Here is a 22,350-nt window from a genome sequence, read left to right as displayed (position 1 = left end):
TGTCGTAGTCCGGCTACAAATATATTTAATTCATGACATCAATGGTCTCTGTCTTTATATGTTCCATATTTATTTAGGGTCATCAAATAAATAAGAAAATGGTACCGCCTCACCGTCATTATCATAATCCATACCTTTTGGATACTGACACGAACAGATTACCGTCAATGTAGACCTGATGCTTAGATGGCGTTACTTGTAGGTATATAATTTAGATTTTATGTATAAATAATGTTAGTATTAGTAATTTAGAAAATAGAAAGTAAGGAATAATACACGTATCCACTGTGTAATGTACACTATCAATTTATTATTAATTCATGAATCATTTCTAAATTTCAATAACAGAATATTAGTAATAGATTTAAAATTACCAAAGTACAGTTGTGTACTCATATAAGTTTAATTGAAAAGATGTATTGAATAATTTGGAGTAATCTTTTTCTGAAAATCTTTGTTGAGAATTCTTTATGATGACTGATAAGGTATTTATCTAATTCAATAATATAAATATTCCACGCAAATCCCAATAGACGTATTCTATGTTTATTATGCATCTGATTACACTTAATCGTGAATTATTAAAATAAAATATATTAATTATCAAAACCATTTAAAATTTCTTCCTCACCTATGGTTTTTATACTAATTCATATTTTAAGTAGACTGTCCGTAAGTTTAGTAAAGCCCATAAAGTTAATGTGACAGTAAGACAGAATGAGAAAGATTTATCCATCATTAGAACTGTAATTTGAACATCTAGGTCCGTATTCATACTGACTGCATATTTAATTACGTGGCGAAATAGAAAAAGAAGAAGTAAACTAAGTCAAATAGACTACTGTTCATCATTAATGCAACCGGATGAATATACTACATATAATATAGAACAATCCAAAAAATGTGCCATTTATTCAGATGAAATAATTGAAATAATTGCAAATAGATTTCATTATAGGGGAATTAGTACAAGTATTTACAATAATTAAATCCAGCGAACGCATGAAATTGTGTGTTTTATGTTAGCGAATAATGGGTGAAGTTTCATTGCGGGCTTTTATCTAATTTATTTTTATTGTTATATGAGCCAGTTTATGTCTCATTTTATACCCTTAGTAGTAGTTACAATCAAGGCGGTAGACGTGGTATGTATTGTAATAGATTCCTTATTTACTTCTTATTAAATGTTGTTCTACTATCGGTGCCAATTTATGCATACAATACAATACGTATCCATAAATAGTAACAAGCCGCTCAATCTATATGTAAACTATTATTCTGTTACAAACAAAGGTATAATTAGAAAAAATCCAATTCTTTCGGATTTGGACGTTTGTTTGTTTACAACTATAATTATTTTTTTTATTTATGAGCTTGATTCACTGACAGTACTGAATACTGAAAAAAGGAGGTGGTCCCAGACTATGTCTAAGTAATGCAATAAGAGTGTGTGTGTAGTATAAAGAATGTGTGATAGTACTCTACTTAAAAGAAATTCAAGTTAGAATTATGTAGTACATATTCAGTTATATGTTCTTAATTTAATTTCAATTTTCGACGATAAGTTTTTTTAGGTGGTAGTGGTAAGATATTTATCGGTGATTTTTCTACCAATATTTGCACGAAACAATATTAATTGTTCTAAAATATTATGAAAACTTAATAAGTATAAAATATGTAAATTCGTCGATTTTTTTGTTATGTTATTAGTTAGGTATGCACCGCACTCGAAATCCTTACTAATTAACTTAGATTTAATCTATATGAATGAAAAATTTCAATAGATAGAATTAGCATTTAGATTTAGTGTTAATAATAATAAAATTTTGTATTTATTTGTAATAATGTTTTTTTTCCCGATAAGTAACTCAGAGATATTATTAAATACCTTGAGATACCCAGAGGCGGAGAATATATACATTCTTTTTTAAGTGTAATCTAGTTTGTTACCTATGTTTCCATCATCCGACAGTTAATTAATACAAATAAAATTAACATACAGTTTTTTGTAATTGTCAAATTCGAGCTTACGAGTTTCGGAGTCTAAATCGTGGTAATAAATCTTTAGATAATGGTGCTCCCTTACTAATCAGCACTTAAACAACAATAAAAATACAACAACTTGTAAGTTCAAAAACATTTCATTATAAAGATAAATAAAGAAGGAACATTTAAGTTGCTGCTTGGAGGGAATCGGTGATTATGCATCAAAAGAACAGCTAATGTAAAAGTTACAGAGTAACAGCAGAACGACGTTACCTACAAGGTCTACTTCAGACGAATCCCATAAATTATGTAGACAAGAGAGGCTAAGGAAAGCCCTCTATAGCGAGTACGCTTTTATCCAATGAACGATTTACCTTGGCTTTTGCATGATTGAACTCCAGGTATGTACTTTGTCGATGAATTTTCGATTTGATCATTTTACTTTATTGATCGGTTTCCAAGGCAACTGAATAATTAAATAATAATACACTTACTTCATTTTAAAGAAAGTGTCGCCATAAAATGAGAGAGGGCGACCTATAGATTCCGACATGAAAAGAATATCATATGAAAGAATAACTAAACAGATATAAGACCTAACCTTCCACTTTGGATACAAATAGTAGGATACCTTAGATATACTATTGTACTATCCGTAAGAGCAACCAAGAAAAAGTTAGATTGAAAATAGATTCCTATACGAAAATATTAACAAATCAAGTATTATTAAAACGCAAAAGTAAAAGATTCACCTACACGCAAATATAAATTGTAAACAAAAGAATAACTGAAAGAAATACAGATTAATATCAAAACGTCGTACGTCCATTTAATTTTTAAAATTAGAAATTCCTACGCTTGTCTCCAGTTCCTAGCCCGTGAAAAACTATATTGCGTTTTTTATTAAAAATACGGAGTGTTCCAACTAGGGGAACGAGGGGCAAACGACCACTAAAACGTTATGGTTACTGCGGTGACATTCGCACGGATGCCTAACTTATAAAATTGGTAATCCCACACGAACGGCCCTTCTCCAGTATCCGATAAAGTATTGCCTACGAACGAATTAAGGATTATTTCGGTTTTTCGACGATATTGTTTAACGTTATTCCCTTTCGTTTACAGATTCTCTCCCCTTATATTTTTATTTCGTTGTTCCCGGTTGAATCATGTGGATCTCATATTGAATATATTAATGCAGTTTTGTATGCAAATATGAAATGCACTGTTTTAACTCTGTAACAATAATTTTAATAATATTTTTAATGAATAATTATACATATAATTATAAATTACGTATCTGTATATGATCTTGGTATAATATACGCATATAATATTTAGATTTTAATTCATGGGAGAAATGATATGCATGCGATATCGCAGTTTTATTTCTTTAACTATAAATAGGCATACCAAAAATATAAGTACATAAACATTCTTATTAAGACTCTTTATATAAATTTAATATTATATATATTATAAGTAGTTAAGAATCTAATTATCCGAACTAAAAGTATCTTATAAACAAGTTAGTAATCATATAATAAAAAAAAAGATATTTATATTTTTAAAAGTTATTTAAAAACCTAGACGATGTAGCGAAAAAGTTTTTGCCTATATACAAGTTCTCAAATCATGAACTTGTTGATACAAGTGTAAATGAAGCATAAATATGATGCTATATAAATAATATTATATGCAGAAAATTAAAATCAGTTTCTTTAAATATATTTTATATACAAACATGTTATATTTACTAAACGAGACAGTTTTATAGATCTTTATGTTTTATACGATTATTTTTATAGATAACTTACATAAGATGATAATATATGCGGGAAGACTTTGAAGTTTGCAAGCGTTTACATGTGTCATTATTTATATTAAGCAGTTTCCTTTTATAATGGGTTCCGACATGTGAGGTGTTCAGATATGTCAGTGAAATTAACTGTGCACCACAGATAAGGGAATATTACATATGTGTTCAGAGACATAGCGTAGTTCTCAGAAATTATAGTAGCATTAGCTTTATAACCTATTCTGTAATGTCCATATGGCTCTTCATATATATAGCAGTCGTGTCATCCGATCGAAACATAGGCCAACCGTATGTCTAAAATTTATATAAAAATTGATACATACAAGGAAAGTCCCCTACATCTATCTGAATATTTGCGGTAATCTCAAAGACTACTGAACGGCATTTCATAGTATTTCATCGACAGAGAGATTTTAAGGAAAGTTTAAGTGTTCGTTAATATTTTGTGTAAATTAATTAAAATACCCATAAAATTGTACATGTTGGGGCGAATCACTAATCGCTAGTATAACATAAAATATTAAATAAAGTATGTATGTTCGTATATCCATTGGTTATAGTTGTTTCTGTGTAAATAATATGTAATTGGGATCCAATTACAAGTGACCAAATTTGACAAGCAACAAAGTCGCAGTAATTTAATTGTAAGTATGAGTCTCTATATGTATTATTTATCTCTATCTGTTAATAATGTTGTTATGTTATTTCAAAGGTATTATATTATCATCTTTTTTGGGTTCTATTGTTAAATGAAACTGTAACTATAATAGCAACGTGTATCAGTCTGTTTGTTACAATAATCTTCGAAATTATATGGTAAATAATGGCATCGTGAATGGTCCAAGTGGTCATTAACTAGTAGGTAACATTGTAGCAGAATTACTGAGTGGCGATCTTGTTATGTACCATCTTGCTCAATGGACGCTTACATTACGAAACATTTATATGCACTTAGGTATACATAAATTAGATGACGCCACATTAAAATTCTATTACCAAATAATTAAAACACAAAATTAGAACTATTAAAGGAAATGTTAAAATAATTTCCATAGAATTGCAAAATATATGACAGTATAGTAGTGCAGATTTATATTTTTATAACAAATGTATACTCTTACATGTTTTTTTATAACAAATAATAAATAACCCTGGACAATTAACACAGCGCCATCTAGTCCCACGGTAAGCAGAGCTTGTGTTATGTGTACTAGACAGAAAAAAATCTAAGTATTTATATCAGTATATAAATACTTAGATTTTTTTATAAATACATACATAATATATATAGAAAACACCCAGTCCAATACAAACAATCATACAAATGTATGCACTGTTCGAGGAATCGAACCCGCGACTATCGGAAGTAAAACGTAGTGCTAAACCACTTGATCACCGAGGCCGTCAAATATAACAATTTGTAACGCCACATTTAATCTTTCTTGCTGGAATATACTAATACGAAACCAGATACATTAGTAACTTCCAGAGCTTAAACGTTAATCGATTTCCAAACATACCTACCATACACAAGCAGCCAATGGTATTCGTATACCATCATCTGAACAACACATTCACATTAGGGACCAATAGTGGATTTACGTGAAATTCCCATTTGCAACAGTTTGCGAGCGAAATTATTAGATTGTTTGTATTGCATAGCACGTCGTTATCTAAACAATAAGCTTATGTGCACTGACAAGATGACGCATTTCGTATGTGGATTGGGTACTATTATCAAATAAACAGTGTAATATAATAAATCATTTCATAATAGATACGAGAAAACAGGCTACTTGTAGCCTCTTTATTAAAGCTGTTAATTATTATTATTTGTAATTAAATATCACTTGAAATCTGATCTAGAATTTAGTACGTAAATAAGTTATGTGTCCGAAATTCCTTTTTACAATTCTATACTAGAAATGCACATATATAGTAGCTAGCCGTCAGCCCACTGAATGGAAAATTGCAACATTCGGCTGCAAACATGAGCGTTTTATTTCATTTCTATTATGTATTACCTCTACCGAAAGGTAAACATCCGCTTAGCAAAAGAAGTAGATGATATAGAGACAAAGCCAGAAAATCATATATTGATATTATTTATTCATCATATTGTATTAAAAATAATTATTAATTACCTATATAATAGAATTATGTATACAGAAAAAAGTACCTACGACTCAGTTCTCTTAAGATGCATTGCTCTCTGAAAATATCATGCCCGCGGTGTTATAACTTTACATTTCACCCAAAAAAGACTAACAAAAAAGTTCATAAAAATTCAGTCGAGAGCGGGCCGCTTGTCCTTTTTGGTCGTCTCTGTGCAAGCCGCCCGATCTAAAAGAGTCTGATAGAAACTTGTTACGCAAAGTCGATTTAAGTTAAGAAAAGGAAAGAACATAAATTACATTTGAAATATACTTTTACAATGTAAACATAATTTTCAATGTAATAAATTTTATACAATATAAATGCCATACTCGTATTCGATAAACGACAAAGCCTTTGTTCAAATAAAATATATGGATACTTTTTACAGTAAGAAAAAGAATGAAACTTGAAGCCTTGTTATCGAACCAAAATGTTGTCCGGAAACGTGTTCATTATTTACACACCCTTAACAAAGCATTCTCACATAAAAACCCCGTCCATGAGCATAAACTCGGCGAATTATTCGATTCATTTCAAAGGAATCCTACTAAAAGGAACGCGAGACTAACTCAAAGCTTTTATATCGTACGGAGGCGCCTTATTGTCTTCAGCGGTATATGTATTAAAGCTTGCTTTCTCTTCCGTAAATAAAATCCATTGGAAGAGAAGTGCTTGGAAGCAAGTGCAAGAAGGGGCGAAGGGGTCTAGGTGTAATGCCTCATGCGAATGTCGGGGACAATGCAAAGTAGATTGAATTGGAAAAAAGACTTGAGTTGAATAGCGGCTTTCGGCACCCCCGGGAAAAGGGTAACTTGTTCCAAAGGGTTAACAATGAGAATTTTGTCCATAGATGGTACCACTGTATTGCATTATAAAACTCGGTTTTCGTTGTGATGGAGGTAGGACCAACGTACTCGTTTTTTCCACGTCGCACTTTTATTTCGGCAATTTCTTTATAAGTATACTATACCAGTGACCTTCTCATTTATCTAATATGAAACGTGTTGTAGAACACACTTCTAATGTAAAGTATTTAGTCATTAATACCTGAGCAAGGCAATACAAATACCGCATTCGTATTATTTACAATACGTGACACAATACAATTTATGACTACAAATAAGTTTATATTTATAACGTATTGAACGTCTATCAAGACGAATTTAACAAAATACGCCTAAAATAAATTACGCACTTTTCTATACAGAAACTGTTTAAATGTAATATGTTTTACATAATATTTTAGAAGATTATTACGATGTGAATATAAGTCAATATTTACAGATTCTCAATAACAATTAATGTAACTATACCGATTTTAATATAACAATATTGAACTCTACACACATACGTAGTATAGGTATCATAACCACAGCCTGAATGAATAAGCGTACAATGCTAATTTACGTCCAAACTAAATTTGATACAAATAGGTTTATAAAATCGATATTATCATCATAATCATCAACTCACTGTAACCCACTGCTGGACTAGACTGTGGCTCTCCCAAGGCCCGCCACTGGGTACGATCTTCAGCCCTGCTCTTCCAGTTACTACCCGCAACACTACGTATGTCGTCGCTCTACCTACCTACGGGACGTCCTATATTACGTTTGCCAATTCATGGTCACCGCTGTATAAGACGTCTACTCCAGCGAGCAACGGTTCTGCTTCTGGTACATAAATTGTATGGAAACATTGTTTATTATAACGTACCTTGTTATATGTATAATATTATGCCAATAAATTGTTATCTATTTATCCTTTGTAAGAAGGGATAGTACTTTATAATGTAAAGTGAGAAAACAAGTTGCATGTAGGTACTCAGATTTTCCAAGCCATCGCCTTCTTTAACAGGATAAAGTTCACTCAGCTGCGAGTCGTGTTCTTCATAATATTCAATTTACAGTACACGCAGGTATTTATAATGATTGAAGTTTTATGAACTTTTAATTTGATCCAGTATTGAAAGGTTTTCTTTAAACTTGTAACTTTGAGCAACTTTGTTTAGTAAATAAAATGTTTTTTACTAAACTAAGCTTCCTAACAAGGTTATGAAGTCTTAGTTATAATTATTGCTTATATTTAGTATTAAAACCTGATGTTATGACTCGGGGATAAAAACAGTTTTTTAGGCAGATAACTTATTTTTAGTGACACTTTTTAATAGATTTTGTAACATACAATATTAACAAATTATAATAATAGTAGTTTATGTTTAATGAAAGTATTTATATATTAGCGGTATAAAGCCTAACGTGCAATAGTAATATCTTCACTTAGGTTAACTTAAACAAAAACGTATTAATCTATTATTACTTTGTTATACTAAATACCACTGGTAGTACATTTATTTTTATGTTAATAATAAACGATATTATTGTTTAAAATGAAACTATTTCCCTAAGTTTACTATAAAGATAATAATAATGATAAAAATACCTCTGGACAATTCACACAACGCTATCTAGTCCCAAGCTAAGCAGTGCTACTAGTTATGGGCTCTCGATGACTGATATAAATACACAGTTATTTTTTTTTTTGTTAAATGCATAGACATACATAGTATTCATAGGAAACACTCGGACCGATACAAACAATCATATCATGAATACAATTATTTGTAACATGCGAGGAATCGAACCCGTGAGCATCGGAAGAATTTCGGTGTGTACCTCTAGACCGCCGAGGTCATAATGTACTATTAACTATATCCAATATAACAATTAGTTGATCCGTACCTATATTTAATGTATCGAGCATTCTATTATATAACTACAGTAACATTGAACGGACCATTGAATTTTAATTACTTTGTTGATGTTTAATTCAATACAGTAGTATTACCTACACGTTTTATGTTATTCTAATTGACTTCATATAATATTTCGTAATAAATAGAGTACATATTAGCATTATATTAGGTACTTCATATTGGTAATTGGGTAGAACAAGCGATTCATATTGGTACCTATTAACTAGATAATAAATAGAATAGTAGATAAATTTAAAATTGATAATATATTAAATATTATCAATTTTAAATTTATCTACCATATTTAAAAACATCTGCTAGTTAATAGGTTAAATAACACAGAAATGATATACGATAATATTCAGTAGGTAAATAAACAGATTTAGTGAATACCTAAATTTCTTGATGTGTACCGAAAATAGAGAGAAACACTATTTTTAAGAAATGAAGTTTTTCATAAATATTAATAAAGTTCAACTTATACAAGGTTAGTCTATGACTAAGAAATAATTCTTACGTGATTATCATAACCTTTAACAAAATAATAAATAACTTTTACGAAAGAACCACAGCATTTTAAAATATATAAAATTGTAATATACTATTAGTTGTTAAAAGATACAGTATTTCAGTTATTTTTTTATAAAATCGAAGCAATTTTTCAATAAGAAATGTTATGAATATTAAATATTATAAAAAGACATTTTCAATAACTAATACATAAATATGTACTATTTATTCTATAACTACAGGATTAAGTTAATTACTAAAATAATAAATAATGTTGAAACTCTATCTAGATAAAGGTTAATAATAATGTCGGGAAAACGACGAGAAATTATCAGCACAATATTATATTTTTGTGCCGGCGCGCCATGGGAGGCTTAGTTAAAGATTTTAATAAGCGTCAAACACATTCAGCTTGTACCAAAATAGAGTTGTTTTACTTTTTACAAAGAGTGTCTTAATAATGTAATAATATTTATATTATAGAATATTAGAGTCTTTTACACTAATGGTTTTTTTAATAATAAACTAATATTTTATAACTTTAATATAAACAACGTAAAGTTTACATAAGGCGACAAATAAAATATGTTTTTATTTGCCGCCTTATGTATTATTAGTATCCATTTTTTAAGTATACAGGTATATTGCAAACACATGCTATATATTCTATTTTTTATCTACTTACTTCTTTGGTCTAAATTCATCCTGTATTTCACAGAACTAAAAAATAGTAATTTAGGTCAAGTTAGTGAGGTTAGTGTATTTATTACAGCACTTTAAGAGATTTCACTAACCTTTTTTTTCCCTGCCTCCGTCATGTCGAAACACAATGGGTCTATTATGGTCTCGTCTCCATAGGACAGTTGGTGGTGGTTCCCCAGTGGCACTGCATGTCAGCCGCACACTACCGCCTTCTTGGGCTGTACTTTCTTCTGATATTGTATCTACTATATCCGGTGGTATCACCACAGAGAGATAACCCATCTGAATAACAAATATTTGAATTATTTAACGTTGAAAAAGTTACCTACTAAGTAATTACTAAGTTAGAAGTAGTCAAGACGAAAATTTGAAACTCTAAGACAATAAACACTGAGGATTTTCTTAATGTGTTATTTATTGTCAAAACTTAATGTCGAATACTCAAAATGTGTATATTTCATAACTTCAGTTCACATTATTCAAAGTTAAATGTAAATTGTAATGTATAAAATCTACCTATCTATATTCTGGAAGATATTTTCAATTTGAAGCAACTTTTTAATGGACACTTTATTGTCCCATTCTTGATTATTAGTTTTATGTATTTTATCGCCTTCAAAAATGAAGTATGCTTTATGATATATTGCTATGTATGTTAATGGATATTTTCGTCAATTATGGATCGATTTTTGATATTATTTTTTTTGTTTGGTATAGCCAGTCGAATCCATCGAAAGGTAATTGAAGGACATTCTCAAACGTTATTGGCCAGTATTGTTTTTGAGCTTTCTACTTTTATTAAAATATTACGTGTTCGGACTTAATGTCGGTTTTATAGTGACTTGAAAATTTGGGTATAATTATATATTATTTTAATATTTACCTGACTTTTCATTGGGTCCGTGTTAACTTGGCACATATACGTGCCTGAGTCATTGGCCTGGACATTGCTGACGTGAAGTTTCCATGTATTGTGATTATTATACGTGACAGATAGTCGAGGGTTCAACGCCACCATGTTTGTATGGATCGCTAGAATCGCCTTAGAATCTGACTTTATCCACGCCACCTAAAATGGAATTTAGAAGTCAGTTATACTAATACTTATACTATGTAACATACTTCTAAGATAAGGATATGTAATAATTAGATATATGTATAACAAACTGCTTATTAACAGCGCCTATATCTGCTTTAAAAAAAACATACTCCATGTTCTTTCCTATGAGACAATCTACGTTGTGTTTTTCAAATTACGTGAAGGAAGGGGATTGTTAGTAATGTACACTAATGAACCCATTGGTAACAATGTCCCATATTGAATTGTCCCAAGTTGACCACGCAGTTCCTACTGAAAAACATTGTAATAAATTCCTAGTAAATGTGCTGACTGACATGACCTGTTATCCTCCACTGGTGCCCCGCCAGCGTAAACCGTTAACACAGGTGGGTGTACCATTCCATTATCATCAATAAAAACATTTTGTTGCCGACTTACTTACGAATGCAGGTATACATTACAGGAATATTAGATATTTCTTTTATTGATGCATAAATGGTAACATAAGTAACGCATTGCAAATATAGGAAAACTGGAAATTAACGGAGCTTCTATTTTACAGTGAGATTTATTTATCCCTTTAGTCATGAAACGTAATAACCAGACAGCTAGATATTTTCCATTTAAAGTATGGTTAATATGTTAATATTTAAGACTAGACTTTTTGTTAATGAATATTAAAAAACACCTAAAGTGTATCAAAACAAAAATAGACCTCTCTTTAATACAGGCAAACAGCTAATTATATACCTTATTCATTTATTTAATTTATACCCATGATTAATCCTAAAATCGGCTAATGAATCTTCAACGTTTCCCGAAGTTTAAAATGGTTTGTATTGTACATTGTGGAAACAAAACTTAATGTGAGTTAAACGCTGTAGCGAATGTAAAACTGAGGGAACGACACGTAAAATTGTGGAACATCGCTGGAGGAATGCACGAAGTCTCATCCGAGCCGCTCGCGAGCATTTTTCATGTGACATGCCGCTTTGTTGCGGTTGGAAAATAAATTAGTAACAATTTCATTGTTTGTGAGAATTATTTCCGCGCTTCTGCAGCTAACGTTTGCCTAGCGAACAATACAAGCACACACTTGTCACAAGTTACACGATTATTAACACACTTTATATCTAGAGTGGCTTAAATGGCATTTGCAGGATGCTAATTTGTAAAAAAAATATACGAGTTGGAAGAAGTTCCTTGTTGAGTATTATGGTAGAAGTCTAATATGAATTACGACTATAAATTTTAGCTAGCTTTATTAATGTAACTGTTTGTGTGTTTGTACACGCTAATCTAAAAAACAGCTTAATCAATTTGAATGCGATTTTCACTAATGTATCCATTATAAGCTTCGCTTAGGTTAACTTAAACAAAAACGTGTTAATCTATTATTACTTTGTTATACTAAATACCACTGGTAGTACATTTATTTTTATGTTAATAATAAACTATATTATTGTTTAAATTGAAACTATTTCCCTAAGTTTACTATAAAGATAATAATAATGATAAAAATACCTCTGGACAATTCACACTACGCCATCTAGTTCCAAGATAAGCAGAGCTTGTATTATGGGACATATATGACAACTGATATATAATAAATACTTGATAATTTTTTTTAAACAATACATACACAATATTAATAGCAAACATTCAGACCGATACAAAGAATCATATTCATGAATATTCGTATCGTGTTTGGAATCGAACCCGCGACTATAGTAAATCGATTTTACTATAGACCATCGAGCCCGTCAAAGATAAACTAAATATGTATATTTTATAAGGGTTTTATGCAGACACAGATAATATATCTTTTTACGTTAATTTATTTGATTGCGGCTACTGCGTTAAACCAGATAGAAAATAAAAATAGTTTTGAAATTATGTACACCTGTTGTAATTAAGGATTTAATGACCGTTTCTTTTTTTTTTTTAATTACAAGTGTTACATAAAAGAACCGTAATTGTAAGAAAAATATCCGCCGTACATTGAATTTTCTCTCTAATATTTTAAATACAAAAGCGAGTTTCTTACCTTTTGGCATCTATTGAGGAAGGAGGAGGAGGTGTTGAGGAAGACATAGAATGTTTTATTTTGTATTTTGATCAATCTAATGTCTGAATAAACGATAACCGAGTAATACAATAAAAATAACAGACTCCATTGAAAATAACAATGAAGTTTAATAAAATTATCATTAGCTTTAATTTTCATTCCCATAGACTACAATTAATTAGATTAATTTAAAAGTCCCTTGTAACCGAATGTTACTCTAATTCCGTTTCATAGTAATAATGTGGCTTCAGACTGACTTCGTTTCGTGTTTTATCGCGCGCCGTAACTTCAACCATAGCCACTATTTAAGCTAGCTTAGCGACTTGGAGCTTCCGTAATAGTAAACTAAAGTAGCACAGTATTTAATGTTTCACTACGAGAAACTGACATTACAATGGTATCGTATTCCGCCAAGCTTGTCTTTAGAATCGTGATTAAAATGAATGTACAATCATTTTCAACCGACAACTAACACCAAGAAGACTGGCCTGAATTCTTGCTTATCAAATTCCAGTGGTGGCTCGGCTGGTATGGCTCAGGAGTTAGCTAACAAATACACATGCACAAGAATTATATATATTAAGATATTGAAAAGTTAAAGTATATGAAATAATTGTATAAAATTCACGATTTGATAGGAATAACTACTATTCTAATATCACGGTGCTCATGTCAAAGAAAACGGAGTGTGGGGAAGCAAATATGACTAACTGCGACATGGATGGAGGGACATTACAAGAAATTCAAGTCATACCTAAAACTCAGATTTAACATCACAACTTCATCTGTTTCTGTTCGTTTCCTATAATATTTTTATATACGGGAAGTAACGACAAGGGTCACGAGCAATAACATGTAAACACTTGTACTTGTACCTTTTATCACAAAAAAAATAATTTGGAATTGTCAATATACTCACATATAATCATGAATCTTTGAATACAAATCTTATTGAAACGCGTCTGTTTATGTGGTATGGATTTATGAAAAAAACAGCTGGTGAATTAGGATGAAAATTTCACAGAACATATTTTGATCAACTCAGGCTACAGAAAACTGAAAAAGATTCTCCTAAAGAGTAGCAGCATAAATGATGTGAATGCAAATCTTTAATTTTTAATCAACTGTTTATAATTGAATAAGATTTAATTAAAATTTAATTATTTTTTATTTATTCATATAAAGCACAAACAAATATCTATATATGTACATGTACTGAGTATTATACACTAGGTACTGCTGCTCTTCAGTACACATCAAGATATTTGCAAATACATAACAAAATTGTAAACAAAAATCGACTTTAATTTGAAAATAGAAAATGCAAATTAGGCATTGTGAGTAAGGGTAGCAAGCCACTAGACCATGAAGCTCTCTTTGTAAATGACAAAACGCGAAATTGACCTTTAGCATCATTCTTATCTATATGAACGTCTATCTTATATTATATTTTACGGTTCCATTATTTTCTCTTGTCACAACAAACTAATATTATAAAGATGAAAGACTTTACTTTCTATATGTTTGTTTCTAATTGAGAAACTCGTAAAAATTTACAAAAGTTCTCTCGCGCACGTCGTGATTTTCATCACTACCGTCCAATTTGGCAGCTACTTCAGTTGAGAATAACTGGTACGTTTGTTATGTTATTATTATTTACTTTTTTATAGCATTTAATTAACGTACATATCCTACAGATTTAAAATATAGAATCCTTATCTGAACAAATAAAGCCATACAAGGTCGTCTCTCCAATAATCATTTACAGAGTACCTAATAGGGTTCATTATTTAATTTAAGTATTTCTTAATACATTTTTCGAATTTATTAAAAGGTGAATCCATAAATATATTGTAAAATTTAATGCCCATTCACATCAAAGGCCTATTAACTTTATTTATATTTATTAAACGAATTGTGGAAATGTAAGTTGTGTTAATGTGAGGACTTCCAGACAAGCTGTGGCACGCAATACAAATAAATATGTATAACGAAAATCTATCTGCAGCTACTTGTACTATAATATGTCAGATATTGAGTCAAAATACCAATGTGAATGGATGTAGGTATACCGAGATATAAATCCATAATGGCAATACAACAACTCAAATTCGCAGAAAACCTGCAAACTGAAGTGCACGTACTCGTAATACAAGTGTAAAATCGGTTTTCAATATAATCCTTTTCATGTTAAATTACATGGATGTTAAATTAAATACCGTCCTATCGATAAAAAAAAAACACAATTGTAAAATCCCTGTGGACAGTTCTGTTGTAGGTAGGTATAAATAGTAATTTAATTAACGTTCACTAGTTATTGTTTACAGATATGACATAGAATCCATGACAGTTATTTTTATAAATAATAAATCTTAAACGTGTTCTTCATTTTCTCCAAGAAATTAGATAAATTTGATTGTATTTACTTTTAAAAGCTTTAAACAAAAGAGAGATATTGTTGAATATAGTAGTCTAGTATTATAAATTTTAAAAATTCACCGCTCTACCTCGGTTAAAAATTTGTAAAAAATTGTTTGCACCTCGTTCTCATGGTGGTACCATATTCTCATTAATGTTAGTCAACAAGCAGCTTGCATTGTGAGGTATGTTGCGGTATGGTTAGATAAACAGTCAAATTATAGCGTAATATTCTTGCCTTCCGCAATAGCATGAGTGATCACAGGCATCACGACGGTTACCACTTACCATCCATGTCTTTCCGTCAGCTTGTTTGCCATTCCAATTACATAAACATTATTGGTGATACGATGTCACACTGCTTCTGGTGTGGTATGCTTTTTACGACTAAATCTGTATATGAATATACAGAATAGACTACACAGAGGTATCAAAATCAATATCGTTGAAACAAAGAGTGTTGCCGTACAGATTCTACATTGCGAGTGCAGCGCTACGGAACATCAGTAACTATATAATGTATATGTGCATATACGCGTATGTACTAGAGAACAGATATAGATAGATTAGAGCTTATATAACGCCTACACACGACCCTAAAAATGCTGCTAATACGGGACCAGTGGTGGGGAGCGTTATATATCTATTACTTTCTAGATCGCCTTGTGTATAAACAACTCGTAAGTAAAATAGTACATAGTGACTTATGTTACGGCGGGCGATATTTGCCTTTTAAAAAATATATTTTATTTAATTAAAACAATGAAATTATTAAAGTACAAAAAGTGTAATTATGTCTAAAGATCGAACAAGACTACTGTAAAAATATAACAATTAATAATTGGTGTTAGGTGCCGATTCGTGGTAATTTGCTGTTCCTGGTAGCGGTGTCAGCTTATTGTGCCACACACAGCAATTTACCAGGCGTTACGCCATGGTAACTCCTCCCTCCTTTAGATAGAACCGCGTCTCGCTGTTCTTCTGCGGGGATGGTCTAGCAATCTGGTCTGCGGCCATCTTCTTCCTTCGGGTAGTTATATATGTAATTAATTTCCAGCTCAAATAGCCTAACCCAAGGAGGTATAGGGCGATGGTAGTCCAACTTGGTTTTAGTGATATGAAAGTCTCATTATTATCCACATCATCTTGTATATAATGCGCTGTTTTTATGAGTTCATGTATATTGTCTAAGGAGATGTCTTCTAGTTGTATTTTTGCTTGAATTTCATCTGTTCTTATTGCCTCCTGCTTTGGTAATGGAATAATGTCTTCAATGGTTACAGTATTGCTATGAGTTTGTAGAGTTTTATTTAAAACTTGCACGTAACACTCGTTGGGGATTGCGATGAGATGTACTCCGTTGAGGGTGTGATACGTTATTTCAGTACCACATGTTGCTTTCAGGACCTCTTGAGTGTTGGTGATAAGAAGCCAGCTACTAGGACTAATATTTTGTAACTTTCCCTTCTTTATCATCATTTTTGCGTATGGACAAGATTCGTGGTTGATTTTATGTTCTATTGTTGCTGTGATACAATCTCCAGCGTCTTGTAAGGATTTCAGTAACAACTGCTTGCAGATGTGTACGTCTTCGGTGATGCTGCGACAATCTTCATCTATGTACGTGTACTCTCCCTTCCCAAGTACTAGGTATTTGGATTTGGGAATAATGGTAAGGTTGTCTTTGTTAGGAATAGAATACATATGGATAAGGTCATAGGTAGCTGTTTCTACTGAGGGTATTTCTAAAATGAAATTTAATGATTGTTCTGTACTATAAGCTTTAACCTCTATAGACTTTTCTATTTCGTGAATATTTTCTAGATAGATCGGTGCCACGGGATTGAAGCTATATTTACGTTTCATATCTAGCATTTCAATAATTAAGTTTTTAATATTTATTACACTGGGGTGCATGATACCTATTTGTGCGAATGCCATAGCGTCTTCTAAGATCATTAGCTTATCTAATATTAACTGTAAACTAAAATCTATTTGTATATGAACTTGTAATAAACTAAACTGCCTAAATACTATATTAGAATGCTGCGTTATATTTTGTATAATTAAACTTAACCTATTTTGATTTTGATTTATCTTATCTAATTGATTCGCAAATTCTGCAATAGTCTTTTGAGCTATTACAATAGATTTTTCTTGTATAGAATGTATTTTATTATTGAGATTAGAAATTTGTTGCTCTATTTTTACTGCATCATCGTAATCTAGATTGCCTGTAACTGTTTTTACTAAAGAACCTAATCCGTTAAAAATTCCGCGTCGTACTCTATTATGGGGTATAATAGCTATGATTTTGCTTTGTATCATCTGTATTTTATACTCTATTTGATCTGTATATGATTTATGCAACTCTCCTGGAATTATCTTATCATCATAAAACTTGGTACTTGCATATAGAGAACTCAGCTTTAATGTAGTTGTATATAAATAACTAATGTTGTAGGCACATACTAAGTTAAAAGTATCTATTTGTCTAAGGACTAACCCCTGCTTTAGCAAAAGTATACCATTAGAGTTATCAATGGGAGTGATTTTCACGGTGGTTGCTGATGTGAGCATGAGGGCTCCGGAGATGATCGTCCTGGAACAAGGTGGGGTCTTCGTAATAACTTGAAATGTACTCTTATAGATTTGGAATTAGGGTGGTTACCTATTATTTCAGCCACATTGTTAGGGTGTAAATGAATAATTTTATATGGGCCTTTAAAAACTGGTTTTGTTTTGTCATTTCTCGCTGTTTTTGCCACCTGCTTATAAACGGTTTCACCTACCTTCAGACGTATTTCCTCTGCTTCCTGGTTTCGCTTGTTTATTACCTGTTCTTTATTTTTAGACAGATTGGCTGCCACAGACTGCTGCACTGCTTCTGCATTTGTCCTATGTGTAAGTACAAAGTCTTGGTAAAACTCTTTGTTATAGTAGAGTTCTAATGGGTTTCTAGCCGCTGTATGTCCATAAAGTAATTCGTGTGGAGTATAACCTGTTGTGGAATGAATGGAATTGTTATATGCGATAACTGCATATCTCATAAGTGTTTGTATAGTGTCATCTTTGTTAGTCATGCGTTGAATGCGTATAATTTCGCCGATTGTTGAATGGAATCTTTCTATAGGGGAATTTGAGTTGGGGTTATATGGGGTAGTGAAGTGTATGTCTATATTATGTGATGCACAGATTTCCTTTAATATGTCGTTGTCGAATTTAGTGTCTGAGTCTGTCGTTATCTTTAGGGGCAAACCTAGTATAGCAAATATCTGTAGTAGGCCATCTGCAACGTGTACGCTGCTGGAGGCTTGTAAGGGCACAGCTTGCGCAAACTTCGAGAAATTGTCAATGATAGTGAGAAACGTTCCTCCGCCAGTAGAATATAGATCCATAAATAAGTGTTGCATAGGTTTAGTAGGTGTTTCCGTTTTCATCAATGTTGGTCTTAAAGGATTGCGTTCGTATTTACCTTTTAAACAAATGTCACATTTATTTACAAAAGCCTGAATTGATAGGAGCATGTTGGGCCAGTGATAATTTCTACGTAGATGTTTATACGTTTCCTGAATACCGCGATGTATATTTTTACCTTCGTGATATTTTTTTATAAGATTTTGTTGTTCTGTCTTATTTTCTACTAATGTGACACGGGTTGTACACCTAAATAACTTTGGGCCTCTTTCATTAAAGACTGTGGTGTATATTTTTGAAAATTCTAAATAAAGGTTTTCGTCGAGAAAGTAACAGTGAAAAACTCTATCTGCTACAGTATGCTCTTTTAGAAATTTTATTATTTCGCGTTCAGTATTGTTAATTGGTATAAATACATCTTTAATTGTTGTTTTAGAATTTGTGGACCTATCCTCTACTCTATATATAGATCCTGGAGTGGACCTTATGTAGAATTGTTTTTGCTGTCTTTCTATAGCGTCTTCTATAATTGGAATTCCTATATTGTCGTTATCTGGTTGGGTGTGTTTGGTAGATATGAGGTGACCTGGCTCAAATGAAGTTGTACTCATACTATCGGTTGATGTATGTGTTTGTATTGTAGGTGGGTTTATTGTAGGCTGTACATTTAAAGGGTTTACTTGGGTTTCAGGGGGATCAGCTTCAGCAGCTTCAGATTCAAGTTCCCTACGTGCGTTTTCAAATATACGTGGGATAATTTCGTCGTCATCGTTGTCATCGAAATTTACTAACAGGGATTCAATGCTATTATGAAATATTTTTGCTCTGGATAAAGCATCCGCATTAGTGTTCTGTTTACCCTTTTTGTATATAACTTTATAATCATACTCAGCTAATTTTAACCTCCATCTTGTTAATTTTGAATTTGGGTCTTTGAGGGACATCAGCCATGTTAATGGTCGATGATCTGTATAGATAGTAAATTTACGGCCGTATAAATATGGTCGGAAGTATTTTACCGCCCATACTATAGCTAGCAACTCTTTTTCAATAGTTGAATAGCGGGTTTCTGTTTCAGAAAGTGTCCTAGATGCATATGCAATAGGTTTGTCTGAACCTAACGGGCCTTGAGAGAGGACTGCTCCGAGAGCAAAGTCTGATGCGTCTGTGGTAAGTATAAAGTCCTTGTCAAAGTCGGGGAATTGCAAGAGTGGGTCGTTGGTTAGTATTTGTTTACATTTATTAAAAGCATCTATGAACTCAGGTGTATGTGTAACTTTGTGATTTTTTTTTAAACAAATAGTCATAGGCTTTGTTAATTTAGCAAAATCTTTAATGAACTTTCTATAATAACCAACTAAACCGAGGAAAGACTTAATGTCCTTCTGTGTTTTTGGGATAGGGAAATTTAAAACAGCTTTTATTTTATCTTTATTAGGTTTAAGTCCGTCGGCTGTTAGTTCATGTCCTAAGAATTGTACATGTTTCTGTAAAAATTCTGATTTATCGAGTTGAATTTTGAGATTATGAGTTTTTAAACGATCAAATACTTGTTTTAATTTATTCATGTGCTCTTGTAGTGACGTAGAAGCTATTATAACGTCATCTAAGTATGTAAAGACGTTATCGAGTCCACGTAAAATATGATCCATTAGTCTCTGGAATGTACTTGGAGCATTTTTGAGACCAAACGGCATTCTTAAAAATTCGAAATGTCCCCTTTCTGTTGAGAATGCTGTTTTCTCAATATCACGAGGGTGCATTTCTACCTGGTGGTACCCACTTGCTAGATCTATTGTACTGAAGTACTGTGCACGTCCTAGTCTATCGAGTATATCGCTAATGTTCGGCAAAGGATATTTGTCTTCAATAATCCTATCATTAAGTCGCCTATAGTCAATGACTAATCGCCACTTGACTTTGCCAGAAGCGTCAGGCTTCTTAGGGACTATGTGAACAGGGCATGACCATGGTGATATACTTTCGCGGATAATGCCTTGTTTCATAAGGTTATCGATTTGGGATTTAATTTCTAATCTTTGTTGTGGGGCTTGTCTATAACTACGTACAAAAATCGGGGTGTCGTCAGTTAATCTTAGTTCGTGTTTAACAGCGTGAGTGAAGGTTAAAGGGATGTTTTCGGAATAAAATAGATCTCTATACTGATAGCACAATTTAGTTATCTCGCGTTCCTCTTCTTCGTTCATATGGCTAGATCGAATTTTCTTTAAATTTTCACATAGTTCTTTATCAATATTTATATTACTTTGCATTGAATATGAATAATGAATCGGTTTTTCTTTTTGCTTATATGGTTGTAATTCGATTGGGGATTTGTTTGTAATAATTTTCTTTTCTGTATTTGAATTAATGATTGATGTTAGGAATGTCCCATTATGAACTTTAACTATCGCCGCGGGAGATACTAAACCGGGTGTCCAACTGTACTCGTCATGGATATACTGTCCGTCTGTGTAGTTACATTTAATTTTAATTATTTTTTGGCACATCGGTTCTAATCGAATATTCTTTTTGGGGTAATCGAAATAAATTGGTATGTCAGTAGTATGGGTGCGAAGTATTTTATTTTTTAAATCAATATTACTCGAGAGTGATTTTAATAGGTCTAATCCAATTAATCCTTTATATTTATTGTCAAACTCGAAAATGAGAAATTTGTGAGTGATGTTCGAGTTAAAGACTGATGGTAGGGGCAAATGAGCGACATATGCATGTTGCGTCACCGCGTGAGCTGTCTTTACCTCGAATGGTTCGTAATCGATGCATTGTTCGAGTTTCGCGTATTGAATGACATCGGGCGATATCATAGAACGTGAGGCGCCAGTATCAATGAGAAACTTTCCATTAAACTCGGGGATTATTATGTACGGGAGATGATCTTTATCTTGGTGGTTTAGTTTTATCAACTCTGGTCGTCTTCGTCCTGAGTTTCGGAAAAATCCTGAGATGTTTCAATTTGTTCTTCTATTAAGTTAGTGTTAGGGTAGTAATTGTTATGCTGTTCGTCATGAGGGGAATAATAATCTAACGGGTTGCAATAATACTGAGGTGTGTCGGACTTACCTTCGTACGGAGTGTAGCATAATTCCTCGTATGCGTATTGTGGAGGTGTCGGTTTGTTAACCGATCGCATAGTGACGTCAGATGTAAGTTGAGTCGGACTTACCTGTTGCTGTGGAACGTTCGGCTGTCTTTGATGGCTATTGTTACTCCTAAAGTTGCCTGAGTTTTGCTTAAAATTACCGGGGATTGGTCTATTCTTCCAGGGTAATAATGAATTAACTAACTGTTGCCGTTGTTCCGGGCTGAGATTATTTTGTTGAGGTACATATTGATTAAATGGCATTTGTCGTGAAAAATGTAGCTGCGTTGAAAAATTGAATGGTGTACCTACTTGACCATGAAATTGACGTGGAAAATTATTAGGTTTATAATTA

At 32.1% G+C, this 22,350-nt stretch overlaps 1 protein-coding gene across 1 annotated transcript in view; it reads right to left on the bottom strand.

The window, feature by feature from the left end:
• Positions 1-22,350, bottom strand: part of LOC131852017 (lachesin-like) — an 82,140-nt gene that overhangs the window by 21,519 nt on the left and 38,271 nt on the right. Inside the window, exons 4-5 of the mRNA XM_059202585.1 lie at positions 10,813-10,998; positions 10,022-10,211 (exon numbers count right to left, since the gene is read on the bottom strand). Coding sequence (XP_059058568.1) covers positions 10,022-10,211; positions 10,813-10,998 — 376 coding nt within the window. The remainder of the gene's footprint in view (positions 1-10,021; positions 10,212-10,812; positions 10,999-22,350) is intronic.

The sequence above is a fragment of the Achroia grisella genome, unplaced genomic scaffold, assembly GCF_030625045.1.
Source record: "Achroia grisella isolate CSIRO2021 unplaced genomic scaffold, CSIRO_AGI_Agris_v1 utg821, whole genome shotgun sequence".
Taxonomy (NCBI): Eukaryota; Metazoa; Arthropoda; class Insecta; order Lepidoptera; family Pyralidae; genus Achroia; species Achroia grisella.
This window is presented reverse-complemented; position numbering and strand designations above follow the sequence as displayed.